Here is a 13,621-nt window from a genome sequence, read left to right as displayed (position 1 = left end):
TATGCAGTTTTGTTTTGTTTTTGAAACCTTGAAGGAATGTATCCCTGACTTGTTCCATGTTCTTTGTTCCAGCAAGACATAAAACTGTGCTGAAAACCATGTTTCTTGAGAGCAGTTCCTCACAGTTATCTGAGAGGTTGTCTTCTGGGCTATGGTCCTCAGTTTGGCTCAAATAAAACTCTTTTCTATCCCTAGTAAAGACTGTTTATTATTGTGGTCAACAGATGTGTTTGTTTTGTTTTGCTTTCTAACCAAGATCAACTTCCTATTTTTTCTATTTATTTTCAGTCTCGCTTGAATCCCAAAGATGAATGCCTAGCAGGGTGAAAATTTACGAAACTTTCACTACAAGTGTACATGCTTTTTGTAAATCATAAACATTTAGCCTTAGAGGGTCCCCAAATAAAAAGCTCCCCAAAGGGGCAACACTGACAATGTATTCGTTCATCTGTTAATTCATTCTATAAATATCCACTCAACACCAACTGTGTGAGGCACTGGGACCCGGAAGGTGGGGGCATGCTATTCTGCTGGCCCAGAACCCTCAGCTTCCTGTCCCCTCCACTCCACTCCCAACCCTGCAGGCCCCTCTCACCCTTCATGATTAACTGGAGGGTCTCCATTCCCCACAGTCTGCTGCTGGCTTCTCCACCTGGGCCCCCACAGGCAGCGGCCAAGCGCGGTCCCTCTGACTGCACTTACAGGGCTGAATTACAAAAGCTTATCTGCCTGTCTCTCTCACGGGCATCACTGAGCCTTCTGGGACCCGTGGCCAGGCCCCGTCTCAAGAACCTAGCCCAGGAAACATTTGCTAAAAAGAATCACATGGCAGGCACAGACCTGCCCGGAGATCTACATAGAATAATGAAAAGAAGGAGGAGAAAACAAATGAAACTCATAGAATAGCCTGGAGTAAAAAGACCATTTGATTTTTTTAAAAAATGCTTTTCTAGCTTTTTTTCCCCCCTGGACATATATACTAATTATTGTAGAGGAAAGAAAAAAACACATTACATGCATAAATGGCACGCCACCTCCCCACAGGCCTGCCTTACACGAGGGGGGACTCTAGGAGGGTAAGTCACATCATGTCACAGAGACATGACCGCACCATATAATGCACTGGGAGGATGACATTTGTGTCACAGTTCACAGGAAGTACCTTCTCTCTGTAAATGTCTGGGGGAAGGTTCTTCCGGCAGAGGGAGCTGGCCCCAGGGCAATGGGTCCAAAGCATTCCATTAAGGGAGGGGGAGGGGGAGAGAGGATGAAGCCAGGGAAGAAAGCGGGGCACAGCTCAGGGGGGTTCTTTGAGCTCATTGGAAACACATGGGTTTTATGCTGCGTGGGATGAGAGCTGCTGGGAAGGATATGCGCACAGGCAGGCACTTCCTGCGCCCACCGTGCTGGCTGCTGGGGGCGGGTGGGGTCGGGAGAGCCGGAGCCGCAAGCCTGTCTGGCTCACGGGGCAGCCGTGCCAGTTGCCACGTACCAGCTGCACTTTATAAGGGTTATCGAGCTCCAGCCTGGCCACCACACAGCCTGCTTCCAACATAGCTCCCGGGCGCCTGACATACTTCACCCGGCCACTTTCCTGCACGTTCAGGGTCGTAATCATCTTCATTACCTGTTTTACAGAAAGAAGAAATTAGGTGGAGGCCACCAGGATTGCCCTGTGTCACCCCAAACTAGCAACTCTGGAGCAGGGACCGTGTCATTTACATAGAAGGACTCTGTGGGCAGAGTTCAAGCGGAGGGGAGAGAGGGAACCAGCGTGTATGTACACAACCTGCTGTGTGTCAGGCACACGGATGGTCATAAAGCTTTTCCAGCTGCAAAGCCAGCAGGGAGGCAGGTGTTCATTGTGCCCATTTCACAGACATGGAAACTGATCTTTATTTCCAAAGAAAGGCCTCTCTCTTAGAAATACAGCTAAATCATATGATGTAGGATGACTGACACACATATTCCTAAAATGCAGTGTATTTTGTGACTGGCTTCTTTTTATTAAAGGCAGCGAGAAAACCCCCTGGGGAATGAGGAACGTGCTTGCAGTACAGTCCTCAGCCCCTTGAACAGGTCTGAGAGTTTGGCCGTGTGGACGTGATGAGTTTTGTCTTCATGTGTGGGCTTCAGACAGAGAGGACCGTCCTGCCCTTTGCTCAGAAGTTCACAGCTTGGGCATCCAAGTCAGTCGGGCCTGGACGGGAACCCCTGCAACCCCACCCATCACTCTGTGATCTCCAGCGTGTGCCTTCCCCTCTCTGAGCCTCAGTTTCCCCAACAGTAAAACAGGGGGAAACGACAGTCACAGGGCGCTGATGTGGATTAAGCAGGGTGGCACACAGTAGCTGAGGCCCACCAGCAACACCAACTACTGTTGCTGTATCTTCATTACACAAATCATGATTTTCCTTGGCAGCAGAGAATGGAGGCCAGGTTTGAATTCCGGTTTTGTGTGACCTTGGGTGAGTTCCTTAGCCTGCCTGGGCCCCGTGTCTTCATGTGCAAAATGGGGGTCCCATGTGTGTCCAACTCACATGATTGCTAGGAAGATTAAAGCAGGTAATTAAAGACATAAAGCACTTAGAATAGTGCTGGCCACGTGGTAAGGGCGTTGCAGGTGTTGGCGTACCACGTTCTAATTGTCCGCATCAGTTCTTACTCATTCCCGGGGACGTATACATTTTTGAGATTTTTTTCCCTTTGAATATTGCAGGGAATTGGGGCTGAACCCTACACATTGCTCTCTCAGGAATTTGCAGATGACAGCCCAGGTGAGAGGGGAGGTCTACTGGCTTGGGTGCAGCAGCATTGCCAGATGGCCCTCCCTGGCGGAGGGGGTGTAAGGGAGACCTGGCTGCAGCCCCACCCCTGGGGTCCAGCTCTGTGGTCACCTCTATCTCAGCATAGCTGCCCCCAGTCTCGACGTGGCCCCTGTCCTCTACCAGGTACTTCATCAGCTTCCCAGCCGAAGGGGCTCTCAGGATGGTGAGGTCATTCTCCTTCTCAAACACACAAGTCTTGTTGCCGATGGTGATTCGGTAACTGGAGAGAGAAGCAGTGGGGAGGTGGCGGGGAGAACAGAGAAGACCATCCACCCAGGCGCCCAAGTGCCTGAATCAGGCTTTTGATAGCATCTTCCCTTCCTAAAGGCAGCCACGAGCATCACCTTGGGTGTGGTTTGAGGGACTCACTCAATGCTTCCCAAATGGTAGCATTTGACAGCTACCACAGAGACTTTGAAAGTGAGCTGGGGTGGGATGCTTTTCTGGCTGAAAACTAGTTCCTTTTCCTGACATAATTCTAACAGGCCCTGGCAGAGAGAAAGCAACCAATCAATATTACTCAATAAATATTGACCCACTGAAAGGCTTCCTCTTAGAACCAGGAAGAGCATGCCCATGGGTGGAGCCTATAATCACCTTGAATGTTCTTGGCAGATAGAACATGGCTTAAAAAGAGCTAATAAGGACTTGCTAGGTGGCACAGTGGTTAAGAATCTGCCTGCCGGACTTCCTAGGTGGCGTAGTGGCAAAGAATCTGCCTGCCAATGCAGGGGACATGGGTTCAAGCCCCGCCCTGGGAAGATTCCACATGCCACGGAGCAACTAAGCCTGAGCGCCACAACTATTGAGCCTGTGCTCTAGAGCCCATGAGCCACAACTATTGAGCCCATGTGCCACAACTACTGAAGCCCATGTGCCTAGAGCCCATGCTCTGCAACAAGAGAAGCCCCACAATGAGGAGCCTGCACACGCTGCAATGAAGAGCAGCCCCTGCTCTCTGAAGCTAGAGAATGCCCGTGTGCAACAATGAAGACCCAACACAGCCAATAAAAAAAAAATAAATCCAATAAATAAATTAATTAATGAACAAAAGAGGTAATAAAACGCTGATCTGGGATGAACCCAGTCTGCCTTCCTCCATCAAGGACTGGGAAGGAATCTGCATTCCCTAACTGGAGCTTTTCCAGGCATGGGGCCTCTGAAACCCCCACGCACCCCTCCCCATCTTATTCTCCTTGGTCGCAGTTCTTTGTCGCCTGTTCAGTGGCGGTGGCAGGTGGGGGGCAGTGTCTGTGTCTCACTGTGTGAGCTCAGGGGGTCAGATACCCTGGAGCAGGAGGGTCTCTGCGTCTACCTCATCATGCCCCATGCTAAGCACTTCCGGATCATCCTGTAGGCCACCCATCCAGACACAGAGCGAGCTCTCCTGTCGCCATCTACCTGTTCCCTGTGTCTCTTCCCCGACAGATTCCAGGAGTCGTGACCATGGCTCTATCCTAACACCTAGAACGACACCTGATGTAAGTAGATGCTCAGTGAATAGTTGCTTCCCTAACTAGGCGGCCGCACCTTCTCCAAGCCTTGATCTGATGGGTGTGGACACTGCAGCTCAGACCCGGACCCGCTGGCACTCAGCACACACCTCGCAGGCCATGCAGCTGGGAGTCACATGCCATTCAGCTCTGAATCCTCCCACGTCACTAGCAAAGGGCCTCCTGGGAGCCTCCCGTAAATGCCCGCCAGCTGCATGGAGTTCCAGCCAAGAGGGGAACCTCTCTAGGAGCCCCACTGTTCCAGAGAAGGTACCTTAGCTAAGACCCTCAGACCGCACTCGGACCCCATGGGGGAGAGCTGGCTCTGCGTGCCCCCCACGGCCACACACCTGTCGATCTCTTCTTTCAGGTAGGTGGTGTAGCTGTTGCCATTGTAGGACAGCAGCAGCCCCCCGTCATTCAGCCGGTGGGCATCGATCTCGATGTGACAGCCATTCATGATGAGGACGAACATGGTCGGAGACTGCCGGGCCACCTGTAGGGACAGGTTCAATGTCCCCACCTGAACTGAGGATGCCTGCTTGGTCCTGTGCCCCCAGAGCACCACCTGGCCCCCCAACCACAAGCAAGGGCTAGTGTCCAAGGTGTGAGTGCCAGGGTGGACACGTCTCCTCTCGAGGCCCAGCCCTCACTCACCCCAGGGGAGCAGGGATGGGGCGGGAGCCCAGAGTCAGTGAGCCACACCTGACCCGTGGGCGGACTAGGAGCTGCTGGCCGCAGGTGCAGTCCCAGGCTGGGCATCCCTGTCCACTGTGTGCCCTTGAGGGCCGGGGACTTTCTTCTGATCCCGTCTCCAAGCAGGGCTGCCCCGGGAGCCAGGGAGATAGGGATCTTACGCTGGGTCAGACAGCCCTGGGGCCTCCATCAGTGGCCTGGACGTGGACTAGGGCTCTGTCCCCTAGACCTGGCCCTGCCCAGGGACATAGAGTAGATGTGGGACACTGGAGGGAGGCATGCACGGCCAGGCCCTGGCCTCAGCTCTGCGTTTCAATCTGAAATACAAGCCCCACCTGGCCCTCAGTTCAAAGCATGTGTTCTCTCCCAGAAAACTAACACCCTGCAGAGCCCTCAACCTCTACACTATATATTTTGTGACAAAAGACGGCAAGAAATAGAGGAACATTTATTGCCACATTATTGATGGTAACGGGAAAACCCAGGACCAACAAGCTGTCCAACAATGGGTATTGCCATGGAATGTGCTGGACCTGCACTGTAGCCCCAGCCAGACATGCTTGTTCAAATGCAAGCTGATTAAAATTAAATGAAAGGTAGATGATTGAACTTGGTGTACCCCCCCCCAAAAAAATTTTTACCAATACCAATTAAAAAACAAAACAAACAAACAAAACCTACCAGTGAGCCTGCTATACTCAAAATGGATAACCAACAAGGACCTACTGTATAACACAGGGAACTCTGCTCAATATTATGTAACAACCTAAATGGGAAAAGAATTTGAAAAAGGATAGATACATGTATATGTATCACTGAATCACTTTGTTGTACACCTGAAACTATCACAACGTTGTTAATCAACTATACTCCAATATAAAATAAAAAGTTAAAAAAATAAATTAAATGAAAGATAAAATTCAGCTCCTCAGTTACAGTTGCCACGTTTCAAACGCTCCGTAGTCCCAGGTGGCCCATACCAGACAGAGCAGATCTAGAACATCTCTATCCCTGCAGAAAGTTCTCCTGGACCGTGCTGCAGACTCTAAACTGATGTTAAAGAAAACTTGTTAATAAATAACAGGGGGAAACTTGAGGCCATGATGCTATCAGAGCGGTAAAAACATATTTGCACTAAGACCTCACCTTTATAAAATCCATGTATAAGAAAACAAATAACTGAAAACAGGTCTGCTAAAATGTTGACGCATGGTGGATTGTTTTCATTTTTTTATTTTTGTTTTTTTGGCGGCGCCACGTGGCTTGCAGGATTTTAGCTCCCCAGTCAGGGATTGAACCCACACCCTCAGCAGGGAAAGGGCGGCGTCCTAACCACGGAACAGACAGGGAACGGCCCCGTGATGGATTGTTTTTCTGATGCTTCACGCTTGTGCGCTGTGTTGAAATTTTCTACAACAAGCATTTGTCATATTTAAAATCAAGATGCGGGGACCCAGGCCCCCACAGGTAGCCAAGAAGCATCAGGGGCAAAGGGGAAGCGATTTGACACCCATCCCCACGGATAACACACTCGTTTGGCTGAACGAAGCCTGAAAATCTCCAAAGCTGAAAGTTCAATGCCTGCTCAGCAATGTTAAAAATCAAGTAAGAGAACATAAAAACTGTTGCCTCTTCCCTGGAACGTGAGGCTGGGAAGTGCGGGGGAGGCCTTGGCTTCCGGAGGACACATCGCTCCCAAATGTTACCCCGACTTGGACCCGGGAGCCTCATCTTGTGCCCGCACATCCCAGATACTCTTCGCTGTTTTGCTGAATTGGCCTGGGATGGCTCAGGACGGGTAACTGGATACTTCCAACAGAGGAGAGCAACCCTGACAAGCTCCGGGGTGCCGGTGACAGACCCGGAAATAGTCGGAAATCCACATACTGATTCTTGGTGCAGAGATGCTGGGCAAAGCCAGCCTTGCAGCCCGGGAAATGCACCTAGACATGCTGACCTTGAGCGATGGTCCTACTCACACTCTGTAAGGGGTTGAATAACGTCTTCCCAAATTAGATCCTTCCCGGAACCTCAGCTTGTGAGCTTATTTGGAAATAGGGTCTTTGCAGATGTAGTTCATTAAGGAGGGGTCATGCTGGATTAGGGTGAGCTCCAAATCCAGTCTGACTTGTGTTCTTGTTAGAGGAGAAGAGACCCAGAGAGACAGGCACAGGGGGAAGAGGATGTGAAGACAGACAGACACAAACTCAGAGAAGATGGCTGTACAAAGCCAGAGACTGGCAGAGATTGCAGTGACCACCTACAAGCCACGGAACACCAAGGATGGCCCACCACCACCAGAAGCTAGGAAAGCATGGTCCCTGGGAGGCTTCAAAGACACCACGGCCCAGCCAACACCTTGATTTTGGACTTCTGGCCTCCAGGACTGAGAGACAATAAATTTCTGTTGTTTGAAGACACCAGTTTACGGGACTTCATTATAGCAGCCACGGGAAATCAATACATGCTCTATCATCTTGTGCATGTGGCCCAAGCCTATGGGTTCTGGAACCCAAAGCCCTTAGGTTTCAAGGTCATAGGACTGCATGGAGAGTCCTGGGACCAAGTATGAGAAAATCTACTGCAGGGATGGCCCATCGCAGAAACAAAACTCCCTTGAGCCCCCAGGGTGTTGGAGACATCCAAGAAACAGGGACCTTTACCTTGAGAATGTACTTAACGCCTCCGTGGATTAATTCCACATCCACAATGTTCAGCAGAGAGTCTGCGGGGAGGACCTGGCCCCTGGGAGAGAAGACAGACCTGTGGTGAGTCTGAGTGACCAAGAACTCCTGGATTTGAAAAAACCACCCACTCTTTGCCTCTCCTAAGTATCAACACATCCGGTTGATAAAAGGCAAGGGATGGACAGTCCCAAGGAACCTGATATCCCTTAGAACGTAAGGAAACTGCTTTTGCTGCGGGATGTGAAATTTCAAAAGGGCTCGCTAAGAAGCAAAATCCACGTTGCTTCTTCTTGGAAAAATTCCTTACGTGGGTATCCTGCCACCTGCTTATGAAAGAAACCAGCTCACAGATTGCGATTCTATTATTATTCACAAGCATGCTACCCCAGCATTAAAAAGTTTCATCCTTCTATTTCCCTTTTAGTAGTTTCCTTTGCCTATCACAGTGGTTTTCAGCACGGGGGTGGGGGTTGCCTCTACCCCGGGGACACCTGGTAATACCTGGAGACACACTTGATCGTCCTGACTTCCGGGGGGGAGGGGATGCTAGGGATGGGGCCAGGGATGGTGCTAACTTCCCACCCTGCACAGGACAGCCCGCAGCCCATAAGATGACCCAGCCCAAAATGTCAGCGGTGCTGAGGTTGGGAAACCCTGGCCCATCCTAGGAGGGAACTCCTGGCCACTTCCACGGGGTCTGTTGCACGGGTCACCTGATTCAGGTGAGGGTCTGGGAAAGAACCATTTGCAGAGGTGACCTATAACCCGCTTTGCTTCCCAAACCCACCTCCTCCTCTCTGAACTCCCGAGTGTTAGGGCGTACCTTACGCAAGTCAGCATGAATAAGCACGCTGCGGTCTGTAGGGTGATGGCAGCCTTGGCCTTGAGAACGCCTGCCCCGCTCCGTTCCATCCCCCCACCCCCACCCCAGCCTCTTCTAGGGCAGCCCAGGTTTATTCAAGGAATTCCACAGAAGCAAGCACTTAGGAGAGGTTCGCTAATTGCTTGGTAACTGATTTACACCCAAATAAAGCATGTTTCTGCCTTACTTGTCACCAACACGTATCCCAAGAGGGGAAAGGAAGTACCCAGGGCCCCACCTTTCCAGCGAGTGTAGGAAATCCGTCATGCAGGTTCTGAACATCGAGTCGGCCACGTTCAAGGCTCCGCACACCACCCCCAGCATGATATCCGGTTTCTCAGCCTGGAAGAAACCCTGTGCGTCAGGATCCACAGTGACCAAGGCCACAGGGAGCTGGGGGGGCTCCAGGACCCCCAGGGCAGATGTGTGCAGCTCCCCACCTGCACTTTCTCGGCAATGAGATGATCCAACCAGCTGGTGTCAATGTCGTTGTTCTGGAAGCTCTCGGTCTCCAGGAGGTTGGTGAGATATTCCACGGTGGTCCTGAAGTCGCCCCGGATGGACAGTTCCTTCAAAGCCACCACCAAGTTCCTTGAGGGGAAAGCACACAGATTGTTTCCCCAGTTAACACACGTGACATCAGAGTTCCGGCGTGGTTCCCAGTGAGCACAGAAGTTAAGGGAGGGCTCTGAATCGGACGGCCTGGGGCAACTCAGCTCCAGCACTGACTGGTCAAGCAAATCTTGGGCCAGTGACTTAACTGCCTGGGCCTCAGCTTCCTCATCTGGACAATGGGGGAATAACCCTGCCTTCACACAGGTGCTTGGGGATTAAAATGAGGCAATCTGTATGAAGCACATGGTCACTGATCAATAAACGTTAGCTGCTAGGAGATGATTAATTACAGTGATTATAACTGTTATTAACCACGCCAGTCGCTGGACCGAGCAAAATCCCCTAGTGTCCCAAGTAGGAGCCGCTCTCTAGCTGTCCACTGAGCTGTCCGGTGTGCCTGGGGTGCATGGGCAGATGGCTAACACTGGTAACCCCCCCGGGGCATGGTAGTCACCAGCCCACACGTGCTTGGCTGAAGCCACCTCCCGTTTCCCAGAGGGGCTGCCTCCCCTCAAACAGGGTGTCCAGTCCAAAGGGCAGAAACCACCAATCTCTATGAAATCACAGGGAGAATGTTTTAGGGGAAATGTTTTAGGGGAAATGCACTGGAGGAAGAGGGGGCATAAGAGAACTTCCTGGGAGAGGAGAGCCTTCACATCTGTTAGGATGCTCCTGCGTGCTGTCAGCAGGTGCAGCGACAGGGCTGTGAGACCCCAGTGGGAGGGTGAGAAGATGAAGATGCACTGAGGTTAAATGAGGGTGTCCAACAGGCTACTGCAAGTCAGGTGTGGGACCCGAACTTGCACCCACGGGGTGAGCCGCTGGACTCAAAGGTGACCGACTTGTCCCGGCTGGCTCAGGGCTTTCCCAGTTTCAGTACCGAGAAATCCCACATCCAGGGAAAACTGGGACAGTTGATCCCCCTCCTGGACACTGACGGCAACAAGAGCTGGAATTTCTCCTCGCTATTCTGCTGAAGTGACTGCTGGCCATTCACAGGGTGGGACAAGCCACAGGTCACTTCACTCAGAGACGGCCAGGCTGGCTGACCACTGTCCCACCTTCTCTTAATCCTTATTTGCTCCAAGCATCTCGATCTTTCACTAAGACGAATTATTCAAAGCTGGCAAAGAATGTTTGTTCCTCAAAACCACCAAATTCCATTTAATTCATAGCTAAATGCCCCAGGCCAGATATACTTTAATGCTTTTTAAATGAAATGTCTTCAGGATTTTTCACTCTAAAAGACACCCCCACAAGAATGTTTAGTTTTACAAACTGAACTGGTGTTTACCTTTTTGTTCCCAGGTCCAGGCAGGAGAAACGTTTAGATGTGGGTGTTTTGATTCCTAATTATTAGGAAAATGCAAATCAAAACTACAATGAGGTATCACCTCACACCAGTCAGGATGTCCATTTTTTAAAAGTCTACAAGTTACAAATGCTGGAGAGGGTGTGGAGAAAAGGGAACCCTCCCACACTGTTAGTGGAAATGTAAGTTGGTGCAGCCACTGTGGAAAACTGTATGGAGATTCCTTAGAAAACTAAAAATAAAATTACCATATGATCCAGCAATCCCACTCCTGGGCATATATCTGGAAAAAACTCTAATTTAAAAAGATACATGCACCACTATGTTCATAGCAGCACTATTCACAACAGCCAAGACATGGAAGCAACCTAAATGTCCACTGACGGATGAATGGATAAAGGTGTGGTACTTATATACAATGGAATACTACTCAGCCATAAGAAAGAACGAAATAATGCCATTTGCAGCAACGTGGAAACTAGAGATTATTGTACTAAGTGAAGTAAGAAAGAGAAAGGCAAATACCATGCGGTATCACTTATATGTGGAATCTAAAATAGGACACAAATGAACCTATCTATGAAATAGAAACAGAATCACCAACATAGAGAACAGACTGGTGGTTGCCAAGGGGGAGGGGGTTGGGGGAGGGATGGAGCGGGAGGTTGGAGTTAGCAGATGTAAGCTTTTATGTGTGGAATGGATAAACAACAAGGTCCTACTGTATAGCATGGGGCACTATATTCAATATCCTATGAGAAACCATAATAGAAAAGAGCATTGGGGGGGAATAAATTGGGAGATTGGGATTGACATATACACACTACTATATATAAAATAGGTAACTAATAAGGACCTAATGTATAGCACAGGGAACTCTACTCAACACTCTGTAATGGCCTATACAGGAAAAGAATCCAAAAAGAGTGCATATCTGTACCTGTATAACTGAATCACTTTGCTGTACACCTGAAACTAACACAACATTGTAAATCAACTATACTCCAACAAAAATTAAAAAACAAAGCCAAACCAAACCAACAACAAAAAAAGAACATTAAAAAAAAGAACGTATATATATGTATAACTGAATCACTTTGCGGTACAGCAGTAATTAACACAACATGGTAAATCAACTATATTTCATTAAAAAAAAAAAGATGTGGGTGCTTTGGAATTTGAAGCTTCTTTGTCACTGTGGGTTTCTCTAGGAATCACTTATGAGATTTAAATTTAAAAGAGCTCCCACCCCTACCCCAACCAGCACCACCTTTTTTAAAAAAGCTATAATTCTCAGCACCTTTTAAACTTGTGGAACCACCTTGAACATTCTTTGGATCTCCTTCAAGTCTGACCTGTGATAAGTTCAAGACCAATGCCCTTGGTGAACTGATTTCATGTACGTCATGGATCTCAAACATGGGAAGAGGACAGACTGTGTTCTCGGACTTCAGCATAGGGTATTTAAAATAGGGTCTGCTCTTCATCTCCTAAAATGCTACTGCACCTGAAGCAGCAGGCTAACTTTCAGTTTCTCAAGGGGAGGGAAGGGAGGGAGGGAGGGAGGGAAGGAAGGGAGGGAGGGAGGGAGAGAAGAAAGGGAGGGAGGGAGATACTGACGAAATGGCCTCTTCCCGGTTCTCTCCCCAGGAGAAGCAGTGCCCAAACTGGGAGTCCGCAAACTCGTGTAAGCCACCAGCAGCGGCCACGCTGAAATAACCCCACACGTTCTTGTTGCTGCGGAAATTCAATTCCTGGACCGTTCCGGAGCTCGGCTTAAACCCCTGGAGCCCACATAGGAAAAGCAAAACGGAAGAAATCGTTACTCCAGATCCATTGTCATCAGAATTAAATCCTAGGAAAACCCAAGAGCCCCTCCCATATCTAAGAGCTTCGCATGATCAATAAAACATGGATACTTCTCATTAGGGGTACAGGCGTGTGTCATTTTTACTTAAAAAAAGTCAAAAAATAACCACGTTGGGACCGGTGATCATTGATGGAGCTGAGTAAAGGTACACACTGATTTTAAACGGTTGCCATTGTTGACAGTAAAAAGTTTAAATAAAAGAGTTGGTGGGATTTTCCTGGTGGTTCAGCGGTTAAGACTCTAGGCTACCACTGCAGGGGGCACAGGGTCAATCCCTGGTCAAGGAGCTAAGATCCCCATGCCATGCAGCATGGCCCCCCAAAAAAAACAAGAAGAGAAATTGGATTTCTAATTCCAGATTATGAAAATTCTAGCAGATGAGGAAACGCAGTGTTATGCCTTGCTGATGCTCACACACACATACTCCCCTTTGCGGGGAACACCCCCATCCCTTCTGAGTATAGTTGTGGTAAAGGTGGGGCGGTGGGTTGGATCCTCTTGCTGGGATTAGAACCCTTGAAGCCTGTGATGGAGGCATTTGTTCCGGCAGACATGCCTGGGGGGCGAGAGATGGAAAGTTCCAGGTGCCTGGGGTATTTCCACACATGGTCCTCCATCCTCCCAGGCACCTGTGAACAAGCCATCAGCTCTCTGAAATTTTCCCATTTTGCTTGTCCACCACCAGAATTGGTTGTTCGCCTGCAGCCAAAGATCCCAAACTAATACAGTCACCATAGTTTAAAATTCTTTCATTAAACAGGAAAGGGGGATTAAAAACAAAACAAAATTAAAAAAACCCCAAAAACCTCTCTTATCCCAAGTTTCTTGAATGTAGTCATTATACAACTAGATCATGGTAGATTATGGAAATTATGTGACAACCAACCATTAGCATGTAAACTGTGACAGATGCCAGCTGGTTGGTATCTTAAGCCACAAGTAAGAACAAGCCACATAGGGACTCCTTAGAATGAGCCAGACTGTACATTGCAGCACAAAGTTCACGGGGCCAGAAACCCAAAGATCTGTGCCCTAAACCTGGCTGCTCATCCCAAAGATGGACACGGCCGTTAACGTCCACCAACGGGGCTCGGCATGGCCTCAGCAGGTCCCAGGCATGAGGCAGGTCACCCCAAGCTCTCGAGCTGTAATGTGGGGTCACAATGCCCATCGGTGGGAATGTCATGTAACTGACGCGTGAAGGCATCTGCCCAGTGCCTGGCACACATCATGTGTGGCTAACCCGTGATGTGTCCCT

At 49.4% G+C, this 13,621-nt stretch overlaps 1 protein-coding gene across 1 annotated transcript in view; it reads right to left on the bottom strand.

Moving 5' to 3' along the window:
• The window catches only part of ACACB (acetyl-CoA carboxylase beta), a 113,566-nt gene that overhangs the window by 55,209 nt on the left and 44,736 nt on the right, over positions 1 to 13,621 (bottom strand). Inside the window, 7 exon segments of the mRNA XM_057745912.1 lie at positions 1,493 to 1,627; positions 2,898 to 3,048; positions 4,672 to 4,817; positions 7,681 to 7,762; positions 8,805 to 8,908; positions 9,007 to 9,157; positions 12,114 to 12,277. Of these exon segments, the coding sequence (XP_057601895.1) occupies positions 1,493 to 1,627; positions 2,898 to 3,048; positions 4,672 to 4,817; positions 7,681 to 7,762; positions 8,805 to 8,908; positions 9,007 to 9,157; positions 12,114 to 12,277 (933 nt within the window).

Source organism: Hippopotamus amphibius, chromosome 8, assembly GCF_030028045.1.
Source record: "Hippopotamus amphibius kiboko isolate mHipAmp2 chromosome 8, mHipAmp2.hap2, whole genome shotgun sequence".
NCBI classification, from domain to species: domain Eukaryota; kingdom Metazoa; phylum Chordata; class Mammalia; order Artiodactyla; family Hippopotamidae; genus Hippopotamus; species Hippopotamus amphibius.
The sequence above is the reverse complement of the archived record's forward strand: the minus strand, read 5'-3'. Positions and strand labels throughout refer to the sequence as shown.